This window comes from Etheostoma cragini, chromosome 16 (assembly GCF_013103735.1).
Source record: "Etheostoma cragini isolate CJK2018 chromosome 16, CSU_Ecrag_1.0, whole genome shotgun sequence".
Lineage (NCBI taxonomy): Eukaryota > Metazoa > Chordata > Actinopteri > Perciformes > Percidae > Etheostoma > Etheostoma cragini.
The window spans coordinates 931954-947472 of NC_048422.1; the positions used below are offsets into that span (position 1 = coordinate 931954).

Sequence of the window (15519 nt, forward strand, 5' to 3'; positions counted from 1 at the left end):
TGTTAATAATAACAGACTGAAGATGATCTGTTACTGATGTTAATAATAACAGACTGGAGATGATCTGTTACTGATGTTTATAATAACAGATGATCTGTTACTGATGTTAATAATAACCGACTGAAGATGATCTGTTACTGATGTTAATAATAACAGACTGAAGATGATCTGTTACTGATGTTAATAATAACAGACTGAAGATGATCTGTTACTGATGTTTATAATAACAGATGATCTGTTACTGATGTTAATAATAACAGACTGAATATGATCTGTTACTGATGTTAATAATAAAAGACTGGAGATGATCTGTTACTGATGTTAATAATAACAGACTGGAGATGATCTGTAACTGATGTTAATAATAACAGACCGGAGATGATCTGTAATATGAACAGATTTAGTTTATTTGACTTCTAAACAACACTATCAGCCACACAACAACATAATAAGCCTTTAAAATCTCTTCAATTCAAAAACAATAAAAAGTTGATATAAAACTTCCTAATTTCTGTCTCTTTGAGTCGATTCTAAACCAATCAGCTGTTAGATCAGCTGAGAGCCCGGGGTTTCCCAGCATGACCTGGGTCTTGCAGTTAGTGGAAAGCAACTGCGGCCGCCTTGATCTCGTGAGGTCATCGTTGACCACGTGTGCATGACGTCAGAGTGAGTCGGGTTCAAGTCGGACACAGATCTACCCAGCATGCATTGGGCAACGATCACCGGTAAACGCTTCTGCGCAGGCCTGGCTCATCTCCAACGAACCTACTCTGTATGAGCTCTTGGCCAGCCTTCCAAAGAGCCCAGTCTGCTCTGGTTGGTCAGCTGGCCTACTCTGTTGTGATTGGTCAACCAAATTCAAACATGCCACTGGGCGAGCTTGGCTTGCTCATAGCACATAGGAAAATCTGGGCTGGCTTTCTCAATCAGTGATATCACTAATGGAGAAATTTCAAACAAGAATGTGGGCGAGGTGTTTTCAGACAGTTGATAGAGATTTCTGTTGGAGGGAATGCTCCATTAAAAGGGAAATGTGTTTTTACTGTATACATGTATTGCAGACACAAACAACTATACAACTCACTAAAAGACAGGAGGAAATGAAAAAGCATTATAGGGGTTTTTAAAGATCTGATTAGAGGTACTAATCGGACGGCCCTCAGTCTGAACTTAGCCTGTTTGTTCCAACTCACGTAGTAAATGATCACTGGGCCCATCCACACTGTGTTGGTTGGGAAATGGCAGCTAGGACTAATGGGTAGCTGATAAGAGTACAGTATGTGTACATGGGTAAAGATGTCTTACCACCAGCACATGCTCCAGCAGTCCCAGATATCCGGATGCACATTCCTTGCCATAGCGCAGCGCTCTCATCTGGACCTCCATGCTGACCTCTGGGTGGTAGGCAGCTTGCTAAAAGACAGACAGACAGAAATTAACGTCTGAACCAAACAATAACGGTAAAGGCCAGAGATCTTCTGCAGGAGTTCTGATAACGTCTTGACATGAATCCGACATATTGGCAAACATTAATCAGCCTTTTTGTGAAAAACAAAAACACATTGATGGCAGGCTTACTGGCTTTTAAATAAGTTAGCCATCCACAGGCCTTTTAGCATGGTAAAATGCAGTGCTGAAGAGGAAACTTTACTTTTGAGTTGGACCAGAACTAAGATTTACAAGTCAGGAAGAAACCTCACCAACCTGACTGAACATTTTGCCAATTATGCCAAAGATAGGAGAGAAGTAAAAAAAATGAAATAAAATACCAACAGTCACGTAAAATGGTTAGCTGTTTGAATTTGACCCTGTATACGTTCATAGCAACAAAACTGACAAGGGGGCAGTTGGAACAAATGTTTTATGATAATAAAGAGGCGTGGTTTACTTTATAGGCTGTGTATTAGTGTTGTTATATTATCTGGGTCACATGACAGTGATCTAACCCCCCCCCCCTTCGAGTACCTTGCAGGAGTGCAGCATGTCAGCGATGGCTCTTCTGCTGAGGTTGGCCGTGGCAATGACGTCCTCCTGGCGGCAAGAATTCCCAGCAGCCACCGCCTTTGCGGTTGCCATGGTGATTCCTTTAGTCGTGCGAATGAACTCCTCTGGCGTGGTCGTCTTTGGCGGGGGGTCAGAACTGCTGAACACCTGTGTGGTAAAACCAAGGAGACTGTTGGCGAGAGACTTGATAACTAGAAAACAATCGGAGTTTCCTAATCCAATCCCATGAATGTTGAGCTCCAGGATGAGCGGTCCGAACAAATCCTTCCTGCTGGTCTCTTACTGGTTGGGGTAGTTGTGTAATGTACTTCATTTCTCCCCCTTGGGGGAATGTCATTTCTTTTCTCGGATCCGTCTTATAATAATTAACACTTTTCAAGAATCAAGCACAAAGTCCTTTCAAGATTAAAAGATTTACAGGATAATAATTAGGAAGAGAAACCGATGTGAGGAACTCTGTATCCTAGTAACGGGAACGCTGGCAAGATTGACACCGCTCCGTCTGGTTTTTTTATTTTCAGTAATTTTACTTTTTCTTCACAAAAACGTTGATCATTTTAGTTGATGTATGTACTTAGTTCAATTTCAATAGTTAGAGTTAATCATAACGACACATTTTATCATCACTCCAGCGTATTCTGTTTTTATACGGGGTTGGAGTCTGACATGATGCCTGATGACTGGAGGATGCCATGGTGACCGATGCAAGTTAAGTTTACCGCAGTAGTGATGCAACTATGTGAAGACTACAGACCATACTCCACAGCGCTGTGGAGATGGGTCTGGCAATGGGGGACTACTCACAGCGAGCTCCTGCTTGATGTGTTCAATTGTGGACTCCAAAGCTCTGGTCCCCTTTGTAGCTTCGTCTTCCACTGCCTTCACCGTCTTCAGGAGCGATGTCACATTGGTTACCATCACCTACAGCAGCCAAGTCATATCATATGGCCAAGGATTAGACTGACGGCAAACAAACAGCGCTCATAGATACTTCTTACAGCGATAAATGTCACAAAGAGATCTGTATGCTAATGCTTTATAATGCTGCGCTGGACAGCATCATCAGATGTAGCATGGCAGCATGGTACAGAACCCTCTCAGTCCAGTCAAAAGTAATAAAGCAAACACGGTCAAAACAGCATTTAAAGTAATTGAAGAAAAAAAAAAAAAAAAAAAAAAAAAAAAGAAATCACTTCCATCCTTTTAAATCACCTTTGAGTCAATCGTAATCACACTTGCCCACAGAATCCTGAAAGATCCATCACACATACTCTTCAATGGATATGAACTCCTGCCATATGCCATTCCTTTATATGTTATATAATATATGTTAAATTTATTTTATAATAGGGTACGTGCAATACTTTACTATATCAGGGCCAGTGAAATATCCTCTCAACTAGTGGATGTCTATTTTTCTTGTCCTGAAGAACATTGTTCTTGTGTTATACAATGTAATGTACTGCACTGTCTGTGGAACAAAGTTTATTACATGTTAGCTTATCTCTTCATACTAATAAACGTTTGTTACTTTTAAGCCGTTGCCAAAATAAGATGCTACAAAGCTAAATAAGACTCTCAGCTCCACACAACTCTCTCTGGATTACAAGTCATGGATTTCATTAAGATGACGCTTTTATCCAAAGGGTCTATTGCTATATATCAGAGGTTGCACATCTCTTGAGAAACTAGGGGTTAAATGTCTTGCTTAGGGACACATTGGCTGATGTACCGCAGTGGGAATCGAACCCAGATCTCCCACATCAGAGGGTGGTGGTGATCGAACAACTGATCAATCAACACCACCCTGATTTTCTCAGTATGAGTACAGTGTGTTCAGACGATTGGGGCGTCCGGTGACTTTCCCGTGCAGAAACTTGAGTGAAGATAATAACCTCTTCTACAGAGTCCATGTTTTTTGAATCCTCCGTGTTTTGTATCTCACCTTAGCGGAGCTCTTAAGCTGCAACATGCTGGGGTCGTCATGAGGTTTGCCTGCGGCTGCTTTGGTGGCGCTGATGAGGTTCCCCAATGCTTTGGCCACATCTTTCACCGCATTGATCAGGACCACCTGTAGGAAAGTAGAGTGCAGTTCAAGGTTTATTTGATGTCTTCACTTTGCACTTTATGTCCTTAAGAGGGCAAAACAACTCAATGATAGACATAACTACTTGTGTGACTTAACTTGTTTTAGTTTTGTTCTGATCTGTTTAGAAGCTAACTGTCCCCAAAAACTTAAAAGAGGCAACAAAAACATTAAATAAAGCTGCAAAAACAAGTATCTTGATGGATTCATTGATCTGCACGTTTTTTTGATATTTAAAAAGGTTTTTGGTTAAAGGGTTTCTTACAAAGCAATACACACCTTGATAAGGGTATGGAATTTCAAAAAGGTTACGACCAGAAAAGCAGTAGATACTACCAAAAAGAGTATCCATTTAGCTTATTCTGACTTTTTCTGAAGTGAAATACTTTGTGTTTTGTATTTTAAGCTTTGGTGTTTGTTTGGAAACATGTCTGCATGTATTAGAAAAAAGTGACAAAAATGTCAAAAGGTAACAAATGTTGGGAAAGGCAACAATATTAGGGAAAAAACTTAATTGTCCAAACGAACCTAGAAAGCGGCAAAAAACATTGAAAAAGCGGCAAAAACATAAAAAAACTAAAACTAGCTTAGTATGGTATACACAATGAAAAGGTATGTGTGAAGGCTTTAGGTCGCCCGCCCTTCACGTTATTGGAGGCCCAGTTTAACATTCAACTCTATTTTATACAATACATCAGAAGTCTTCAACATTTATTAGGCCAAGGACACGTTAGCTCAAAGGGAGACGGAGCCGGACCCCCTTCTACATATATTGTATTAAATAGAGTTGCATATTAACCTGGGCGTATTATAACTGTATCAGTAGGTGGCTCCCTTAGCTATTGGCCCGTAAGCCTATGATCAATGTTGTACATAAAAAAAGATTTATCTCTAATAATAACATGTATGAATGCATCTATATTAATGTATATATTTTTTTTTTACTATCAAACAATAATTTACCGGCCTCCCTGCAGCAACTCTGAGGCCCCCCTAGGGGTCCACATCTCTGCAATACACTATATGAGTAACTCTTTTTCAGCTAAGGGGTCCTTGGCCTAATAAATGTTTAATCCTTGTTTAGCATTTGATTTGTTGGGTGAAGTGTCCACTTTGAGCCATGCACACTAGCTGTTGACGCAGGAACTTATTATTTGCTGCAATTAGAAGTTTGGTCTTAATCTTTTGTCTTTCAACCCACTTTTACAAAGGGTTAATGTGAGGACACACACAGCGGACAAACACGTGGCCTATTTCATGCCGACTGTACCTGGGTCTCAGGGTCTTCGGCTCCTAGGCTGGCGGCTCCTAGTTTGACCACATCGGCCAGTTTGGTAATAGTGGCTACCGAGGACTGGGCAGCCTGGGACAGTTTCTCCTGACTAGCTCCGGCGCCGGACACCAGCAGCTTGGTGTCCTCCACCAGAGCCTTGGCTGTCTTCAGGATGTATTCTCTGCACACAAGAAGGTCGCACCGTCACAATAATAACACAATCAACTGAGTCAGAGCTCAGGGGTCTTTATTATCTTTTGAGGATTCAATATCCATTGTTCCTCAAGAAAGAATTGGACTTGGATTTTACATTCAAGAGCTGGGCAAGTTAACAGCTTTAATTGCAAAAGGGGCCAAATAAATAAATATAAATTGTTTTTGTACTAGGGAGCCTATAAGAGCCCAGAGGGAAGAGGAATAAATTCCTCCCAGAGTGGGTGGTCAGAGCTGGACAAGATTAAATCGTGCATTTTATTAGATGTTCGGGGCAATTTTCTTTTTACTTCTTCAACAAACAAAAAAAGTTGAATAATACACTCCTAGAGACAATATATCACGAGACACTCCCTAAGTGCTAATCCTTTTTTTAAATCAACACGTCAATCAGCTGTAATTCTCCTTTTGCTCTGTTTTGCCAGAAACAGACACCGTGTAGTTGCCATCGGCGGTACGGCACATACAAATAATACTTAAGTGTATCATTGGTAAAAAAAAATAAAAAAATACAAATTACAGTGTTTTGTGTTGGTTTGTGGAAGACTTGTGTGTGTGCACATTTGGCGTGGGTTTAGGTGTGTTTCCTCAAAACCATTTGAGGTTTTTCAATAAAAAAAATGCAATGTGACATCTACGTTGGAAAAGCAGATAATAAATAACACTCAAAAAACTTAAAGACAAAACTAAAACTTTTATAGCCAAAAGGTTTTACTGTTATTATTATTATTATTTTTTTTACTGTTTTTTCTCTCTGCACTGTATTTCTATATCTTTTTTTGTCAGCTGCTGAAATCCGCTGCTGGAAATTCAATTACCTGGCGAGAGTCATCCCAAAAGGATTAATGAAGAAAAGTCTAAGTCTAAGATTTGTTGCTGTTTAAGGCGCTTTTTTGCTCTTTTCTTCTGCTTTTTTCTCCGCATTTCACATTCATTTAGCTAAGGTGCTGCCAGAAACGGCTCAGGTGCTCCACCGGAGACGTAAAATAAAAAAATCCCGATACATCCATTACAATTTTCAGTTTCCTTTCCCACCCCTACCCTTCACACAGGGTCTCTGTAGTGATAGGTACCTGTGGTCAGCGAAGGTCTCTGCGTTCTCTCTGTTCAGAGTCCCAGCAGTGGCAAACATGATGGTGGTGTCGAGGTCTGCGATGATTCCAGACACAGCGCTGGCGGCTGTGATGCAGGCCTGGGTGCCCCGGTTACCTGCCTGGAGGGACGCCAACACATGGGAGACCTGCGGGAACAACACCAACCTGCTGTGAGTGGAAGTTGGACTTGGCTAGAACTTGATCAATTACAAATGTTGCTTTACAATGAATTTTCTCAGGAAATATACGTTTGTATTTATGCATTATTTTTTTTAAACAAAATAAAGTTTAGAATGAATGAATAAATTCCAGTATACATCTTTTGTTATATATGACTGTCTTGACCCAGATGATGTAATGACACAAATAAACAGCCTAGTAATCCACCCCTCTTTATCATCATAAAACATGTTCTATAACTGTATCCCCCCCTCCTTAGGGTTAGAGCTAACAATATAAATAATAAAAATATACAGTCTGACGGATAACACAATTTGGCATATCTAAACAAAATCAACAATTACATTCCTACTCCTTAAGACCTTAGCTCATGTTTGCAGTGGATTGCAGTTAAACAGAGAATGTATATGCGTGTATATTTAGTACAGGTATTATATTTCTAATAGTGAAGTCAAAAGTGATTGAAACAAAGCAGCAAAGTGGTTCCAGTCTGACCTTCTCGGAGACTTTGCGGGCGCTTTCGATCAGCTCTTTCTTGGTGAAGGAGTCGTTGGGGCTGCACTGCAGGGCTCCAGCTTTGGTCACCAGGCCGGTGCAGCTGAAGCCCAGCTCCCCCACCTGCTTCTTAATGTGAGAACCAATCTGGAAACACACACACAGACATACACAGATGAATCTGCGTAACAGCACCCGGCCGATTGAGAGGGACATGAGACATGCTGAGCCGGTGTCACAGACTAATAATTAGAAATGAAAGATAAAAAATACAAAAGGAAAGCATGTATACAAGTGGGGAATAAAAATGTACAACAATTTAAATAATATTTAATATGTTAGTGTAAACTATGTTGGTGCAAGTTGCACTTAGTGCAGTATTGTGATGTAGGGTTGATGTTGTAGAATGAAGTATCAGTGTACTGATACTTCATTCTACAACTGCTAGCTCTCTCCACCGTTACACCGGCAGGCCCTGCAAAGGAAAGACATGCTCCAGGATTTAGGGGGGGGGGGGGGTTGTTGTTGTTATATACCTCATCATTCTCTGCAGTCACGGCAGCATATTTGGCCTCGTTTGCAAGGTTTCCAAACTCATGGGTAAGCTGGTTGGCCAATCCGCCGAGGTCATCTGGGTTTGTGTTGGACTTGGTCACCTGAAGAGAGACAAGAAACACTTTGGTAATAAGTGCATCTATCCGGTTTTCACCAGTCACTTTAAGATATTTAAGGCTGTTATAGATTATATGGTCTGTGATGGAAGTACATTGCACAGATAAAGCCTGACATCGGGGCGGGCTTTGCCTCTCAGATTGTGCTCTTTGTGTGTTACCGTTACAACAACAAACTGTGAGCTAGCTACACGCTAGGCCGGCATGATAAACCGTTATAAAATCCCGATCTCGATTCACCCCTCTTCACGATTTAATTTTTTTAATAACTTTACATTTCTTTCCTTTTTTAAATGACTTCATTTAATTTTACGAGCTGACTGCATCACAAAAGTTTCTACTTTCTTCTGTGAGTTTAAACACACTATACGGGAAAAAAATCATGGCAGATTATTGTGATATCAATTCTAAGCTAAAAACATTGTGATTCATATTTCCCCCTAAATCGTGAAGGCCTACTACACTCATAACATGTCAAGTTTTTAAGAACATTTGGATCGTGTAACAAGGCAGGTCAGCTCGGTTCCTTCTGTGTATGATTGTAAAGATTTACAAAAGAATATATTAATAGCATTGGCTATCTAACTGGGAGGTTTTGGGACCAAGGGTTGGGGTGTTTTGTGGAAGTAGTACACACGGCAATACACTGAGAACTAATATTGCTAGAGCTGGACATGCAAGACTGTAGATTTCATGATGGCCAAAATTTGGTTAATTAGTTTGAAAGATTCTTTTTAGAGAAATTAATTTCTACTTTGTTCTAGACATTATACTAATATGGGGGTCACACCTTGGGTCCTCACTTTTTCTAAGCCTCAGTTTTATACATCTAAGCATGGGGAGGGGCCTACTACACACACAAGGGTGAAGCTTAGACTGCCAGAGGGGTGGGGCCTGACATTTTTATGTTTTAAAATATTCAAATTGATTTCAGTCCCCAGAACTACTTGGGCCAATCGGATGGTTATGAAAATGCTCACCATCTCCTGCACAGTGACGGCTATGGCCTTGGCCGTCTTAACCATGGTAGTCTGGTAGTCCACGAAGGTGCCTTCAGCTTCAAGAGCCGGCGAGTCTTCCATTTGGTTGATGGCGTCGTTGATGGAGTGCACCATGCCACCCACAGCACCCGCTGCACTGGCTGCCTCCGCCAGAGTGGCGCCCAGGTCATCCACCGCTTCTTTCATCATCTGCACCGATTCCTCCAGGGCCTCCTGCATGTGTGCCGCCTGCAGGAAGGAAAACATCGTTGACAGGGCAATGCTAAAATATACAAGCAGACCTCAGCGCTGCGTAGGGCTGGCTACTGGATTCAATACTTTATAGGCACTGTCTGAGTTGCCTCTCAAATATTAAATATAACTTGTCATTTAATACCTAATTTCAATAAAAAGGAGGAAATCTCATCGGCAGCGGGGGGCCAATCAGCATGCTTCTAACAAGATCTAATGTCTGTGATTGGATGTTCCACGTCGTAGAGACACACAGGAAAAACTCTTTTTTAAGTAGGCGCTGGAAAATAATTTATCTTCTTTCAATGGAATCATATCATGATGAAATCATACATCGACATATCGTGATATAACAAGCACACACCAATTCAGTTTTCTCAGAAAATCAGTTTTTTGAGGGAATATCATTTGAAGAATTGCAGATTTGTTTTAACTTCACACTACTTTTGTGCATGCATGTGAACATAGTCAGTTCATAGCTGGAAATCTTTTTGTCAACCTATTCCCAAGCAAAATATTACATTATATTAAAATATTGGCCATTTTGTATCACCTAATATATGGTGATTCATACACTTTGCAAATATGATGCAAACAATACTTAAGCTTGATCTGTGTATGCAGTAAAATTATCTTTTTTTGGAGCTTCTGAGCAGCAGGTAAGAAGACGTCCCCCTGCTGAAAATGATGAGCCCCAAATTTGCAATGAGGAGGCCAAGACTACAGGGACCGGTAGAGAGGATACCAGAGCAAACAAAATGAATTAAAGTCATTTCATGTAAGAAAGAGCAGTACATGACAGTACATGAGAGCAGAGCACTACTCAGGCAGCTACTGATGCTCTATTTATTAATTTCTGCTTTCGTTAATTTATCAACTTATCGTTGTGGAATAGTGGAATATTTTTAGTTAACGTCTCAGCTTAAGTGAATTATTATTTACCCTTTACATTATTTGGTGAACCATGGTTTTAATAACAACTACAGAATAGTAAGAGCTAAACGATGGCTTTATTTATCCAATTTCGCCGACCAAGGAAAAAGTGGGCCGATCCTGGAACTGAAAGTCTCAGGCTGAAAAGCGGCCCCACTTCGGCCCTGCTGTGAACAGAGCAGAGCAAAGCTGCTGTTGGCTGCTGCTCCTGTGCACATTTACGCATTGTTATCACTAGATGCGTTGCACGTCTCACACTAATAAAATGCCCAGGGTTAAGGCTGCCGGCGCCACGGACTATGAGCATGAATTCAATAAAGTCAAAACTAAAACTCCACCTTGGGGTTTCCTCCAGCCTCCTTAGCAGTGTAGAGCATCTGTAGGGCGGACTCGGTCAGGGTTTTGGTCTGGTCTAAGACGGCCATCTGCTGTTGGCTGCTGACAATCTTCGACGCCGTGCCAATGGCTGCCATGATCAGGGGCTCAAAGTAGCTAGCCATCTGAGAGACCTGTTCAAATTTGTGGGGGGGGAGGAGATTGCAAAACCAAACATAACAATAAGTTTAGGCTTAAACACTTTGACCAATGCCAACGTAGCGTGGATGGACCAGCAGCTGGTCAGCTGGCTGTGTTGTACCTTGTGTCCCAGCTGGGAGGCCTCGGAGCGAGCAGCCACAGCGACAGGGTCAATCAAGTTACTGATCTCATGGACGGAGGCCGCCATCTGCTCATGGAGATTCTGCAACACATACACATAGAAGAGTCATTAAAGCTATACTGTGTAGTTTCTGTCTTCCTCATGAGGAATTCTACGTAATGACAACACTGTTGTTACATCCACATGACGCAAGCCTTCTGTGATACTTGAACAAACTATGTTTCTTACACGGACACGGCAGGGCGGGTGTGTGTGTGTGTGTTAAAGCTGCACAAAAGGAGAAACACCTGATTGCTGTTATTTTTGAATGATACTGGAACTGCGATTTTCAAGGGAAAGGCCAATTTTGTACCATTATTCTCATTTTCATTGGAAAATATCCAAATTAAAAAAATTCTAATGATTATAGTGCCATTTTTGCGAGACCAACAAAACAAAGATTCTTTATGTAGAATATGCTCTGTAGGTAGTGACATCTCTGCAGGAACACTATACTTCATTCAGAATGGTTTGATACATATTCTGCCTTTAACAAATATTGCTATTTTGATATTGCAGTACTCCATACTGCAATTTTGATTAAATTGCAAATAATTGTGCAGCCCTAGTGTGTGTAAGTGTGTGTGTGTGTGGTTTACCTCCATGGAAATGTCCTCTCGGGGTGTTAGATGCTGGCTTATGGCAGCCAGAGAGGCCTGGTCCACCTCACGGATGCAGCCGTTCAGCACCTCAATAGCATCATCACATTCTCTCTGGCCGGGAGCCTTTTCTCTGCACACACAACAACACACACCAGATGGATGAAGGGTGTGCACGGTGAAGAGTGGCTGGGATATTAAAGCCATCCCGCAAATCTAACTGTCAGAATCAGTGTTCCTCATCACCAGGGTTTCCTGGCCCAGAACAGGCCGGGGGGGGGGTGCATAAAGTAAATTATTCTGTTTTACCTTATTTCACAGAAATCTATGTGTATTTTCCGGTTATTTCTGACAATTTGATAGTCAAAAATGCGTATTATGCTAAAATAAATAAAACCCCAATTAACAAAACTGGTTCAAAAAATATTGATTTTTAAATACATCACCGGGAGAGTTTGGTATACAGCCTGACTCTGGAGATAAAAGTGTGATTAGCTCTCATATTTAAGTTTATGTTCTGCTTATTAAATAGTTGTTTGGTAAATTGTTCATAACACATTCAGAGAGCATTTGAATTGCTATTTTTATTCCGTATTCTTATCATTTTAGTGCTGGTGATTTTCCTTGTGGAGGGGGGTGCCAAAAATTCCTCTATGCAGGAAAAAACCCTGTTAACTTTTCCAGGTCATGTGTAACAGACTCCAGACATTCCTCCAACTCTAACTGTCAATCTGCAACAGATGTTGCTGATCTGTTGCAATATCTCATCATCATGATTATCATCCAAGTCTATATTCAGCAGTGATGGAAGTAGTATTCAGATCCTTTACTTAAGTAAAAGTGCTCATAACACACTGTTCAAATACTCTACTGTAATTTAAAATGTCTCTTAAGTAAAAATATGTAAGTATCATCAGGAACATGTACTTGTTGTGGACAAACAAGACATTTGAGGACTTAATCATGGGCTTTTCCCCATTTGGGAGACCAAACAACTAATCCAGTCATCCAGTGAAATATATACTGATTCATCGAGAATGAAAATAATCAGTATTGTCGGCCCTAGTGGAGATTACCTCATGTTGGTGATGAGTTTCTTGATGGAGTCAGACACAGTCCTGGAGTGTCCAGCCAGCACAGACCACTTGGGGGGGTCTTTGGGGTTGACAGCCAGGGAGCGGGCAGTCTGGATCAGGCCGGTCGAGCTCTCCAGCATGGCCTTGGCTGCTGCCACGATGGGCTCCATGGCTGCATGGCCCTGAGGAAATGAATGGAAATTGGATGAAAATGACTCGCTAGACTAAGATAAACTCTATGAGATTTCCAATACCAGTATTCGAAAAGCCTCCAATACCACCTAAAACTCTGGTGTCGGTAAGTACCAGAGTTTTGGCACCAATCAGATAACATAATTTAGCCCTAAAGAAAATCCACTTTAAAGTAGTTTATATGTACTTTTTTCATTATGACTCGCTGTCAAACTGGATAATAACAAAAAGGGGCGTCCTGTGGTGATTACCGTTTGTGTTTGGTCATGGTCCACAAAGAGTTTAACAACAATAATAGCAATCCCATCACATCCAGGCAGGGATAGCAGTTTACTGTAGACTTATTTAAAAGAAATCCCTGTGAGCCAAAACCTCAGATTTCTGTTACGAACGCTCCGGTTTCAACAGTTTTTTCTTCTCTTGGCCCGGAGTGATGTCATACCGATTTTATATATGGTCATCTGTGCCAGGCACGTTACTGCAGTGTTTGCATTGCATACACTGCTATATGTAACTACATGCTAACGTCGAGTAGGACCGTTAGAACGAATTCCAAAAGTCAAATATAATTTGATTAGCAAAACAATTAACAGTATTCAAATGCTGAAATTATTCAAATTAGATTTTTTTGTATACATATGTTGGCTACTAACCAACTTGCACTTCCTCATATCCAAAGAATAAAATCTGAAAGAGACCTGCGCAAGAAAATATGCATGGGATAGTGTTTTTGAACATCGCTGTAACAATATTAATTGCAATAAATAAAGTGATAATAAAGTGTGTTCAGTTCTGCCAAAATACAACAAATTATGTTGAATTAAAAAAAAATTTTTATTGAACATATTAAACATTCAATTTAAAATAAAAGGCACCACTGAATCAAATAAGACCTTTTAACCTATAAGAACCCATGGTAGGTTTTCTGCTCATACTTTTTTTCAACTTACACAAAAAATCTCTTATTGATATATCCCAACCTTTCATGATATGTGTATTGAGAATATTGATATCACAATGACTATAAATAAAAAAATATATATATATATTTTGTGCAGCCCTACCAAATACAAACCCTTAATAGTGCTTCCCCTTACTTACTGACTCACAAAACAGGGAACCAAGTCTACCACATGTCCCCTCTGGGGATCAATCAAGTTATCTTAATTGTTTAGATCCTGCTCCCATGCATGTCTGATTGAACTTACTTGTGTAGGTGCTGACATACCTCGGGGCTGATCTGAGCAGGAATGCTGGCGAACTCTGGGTTGGAGGCGAAGGCGGTTAGGTTGTCCACAGCTTCTATCAGAGGACCAGTGGCAGCCTTACACTTCTCTCTGTTCTCCTTGTTAAAGGCGCCATCCAAAGCCTGCAATGAGGGTTTAGTCACATTTATACTGAATGCATTGCTATTAAAGCTGGGTATTGCTACTGATTTCCAGAACCAATTTGATTTTAATTTGCAAGGTCCCAATTTGACTTCTGATTCAATTCAATTTCGATTCAATTAGAGATATTGCAGTTACAACACCCATGTTGCTTGGATATGAAAGCCATTCTCAGAGCACCAATACTGTAAATGGACTGGGCAAAATATCATGATTTTTTTGACCAAATACCTGAATGTCAATATAGTGATGATATTGTAGGGTTGACTTTGGGTGCTTTCACAAAATATTTTTACAATGAGATTTGTGACAAATAATCACCAATAATGTGGAAATAATGACAAAGTAGGTAAAGGCAAATAATAGAACTGCAAAAACAGTCTGGGAAGTTCAGAAAATGACATCACTTTACTGTAATGCAGAAGACAACACTTGTATTACAAAATACAAAATCTGAGATGAAACTTATATGACAATATCAACATAAACATATAGATATATTGCCCAGCCCTAGCTGTAAAAATATTAATGTTTACATTAAGAATTGAACCCGGCCTTTAAGGGGAGCCCAGTGCTAAGACATGCAAATCAGACATTTTCTTTCACTCAACACAGAGTACATGCTTTTCATTTTTTAATGATGTACTACTAACCTTTATGGACTTGACCAGATTGGCGGTGGTGTTGGCCACTTCTTTGGCTGACTGGACAAACTGCCTCTTGGCAACCGGATTGGGAGTTCTGGAGGAGGCCAGGCGGCAGGCGTTACACAGCGCCGAGGTGTGTTTGGCCACGATGGTGGCTGCAGAGAGCACCTGGGCAGACAGACATGTGTTCAACCACACATCAATCAATCAATCAATCAACATTTATTCATATTAGGGATTGACCAATACTGCCTTTTTTAAGACTGATTCGATTTGATGATAAGCAGTTAATGAAACCAAAAATGGATATTTGGAACAGATTTATATTGACTTTTACAGTGAAAATTTTAATCTTTAAATCAAAATTAAGATTTTGGAATGTTAGAACTCCCAACACAAAACCTTTTTTAGATGTTCAAATATTTAAAAAATGAGAAACTTCCAACCTAATACCCAGTAACAGAAAGTCAGACAACGTTGAAGGTTGGACATTAAGCCAAGCCAAAGTAGAACATCTTTTAATACATTAACTTTATCGGTTATCAGGCAAATAAAACGCTGATACAGATAATCTGCAAATTTAAAAAGAGAAAGTCAGATAACCGGTGTGTCCCGTATTTATATAGTGCTTTACATCACCCAGCAGGTATCCAAAGTGCTTTACATCGAGGGCCGAGAATAAAACAGCATAACATACACTAAAAAGAATTAAACATAGAACAGTACAGTAAAATCAGAG

General features: G+C 40.3%; 1 protein-coding gene across 1 annotated transcript in view; it reads right to left on the reverse strand.

Annotated features, from left to right (window-relative positions):
- tln1 (talin 1) overlaps positions 1-15519 on the reverse strand; it is a 103074-nt gene that overhangs the window by 15827 nt on the left and 71728 nt on the right. Inside the window, exons 36-50 of the mRNA XM_034896973.1 lie at positions 14787-14948; positions 13974-14114; positions 12554-12735; positions 11478-11610; positions 10819-10920; positions 10520-10690; positions 8997-9245; positions 7882-8001; positions 7346-7492; positions 6650-6816; positions 5361-5544; positions 3950-4075; positions 2809-2925; positions 1966-2151; positions 1306-1413 (exon numbers count right to left, since the gene is read on the reverse strand). Of these exons, the coding sequence (XP_034752864.1) occupies positions 1306-1413; positions 1966-2151; positions 2809-2925; positions 3950-4075; positions 5361-5544; positions 6650-6816; positions 7346-7492; positions 7882-8001; positions 8997-9245; positions 10520-10690; positions 10819-10920; positions 11478-11610; positions 12554-12735; positions 13974-14114; positions 14787-14948 (2295 nt within the window). The remainder of the gene's footprint in view (positions 1-1305; positions 1414-1965; positions 2152-2808; positions 2926-3949; positions 4076-5360; positions 5545-6649; positions 6817-7345; positions 7493-7881; positions 8002-8996; positions 9246-10519; positions 10691-10818; positions 10921-11477; positions 11611-12553; positions 12736-13973; positions 14115-14786; positions 14949-15519) is intronic.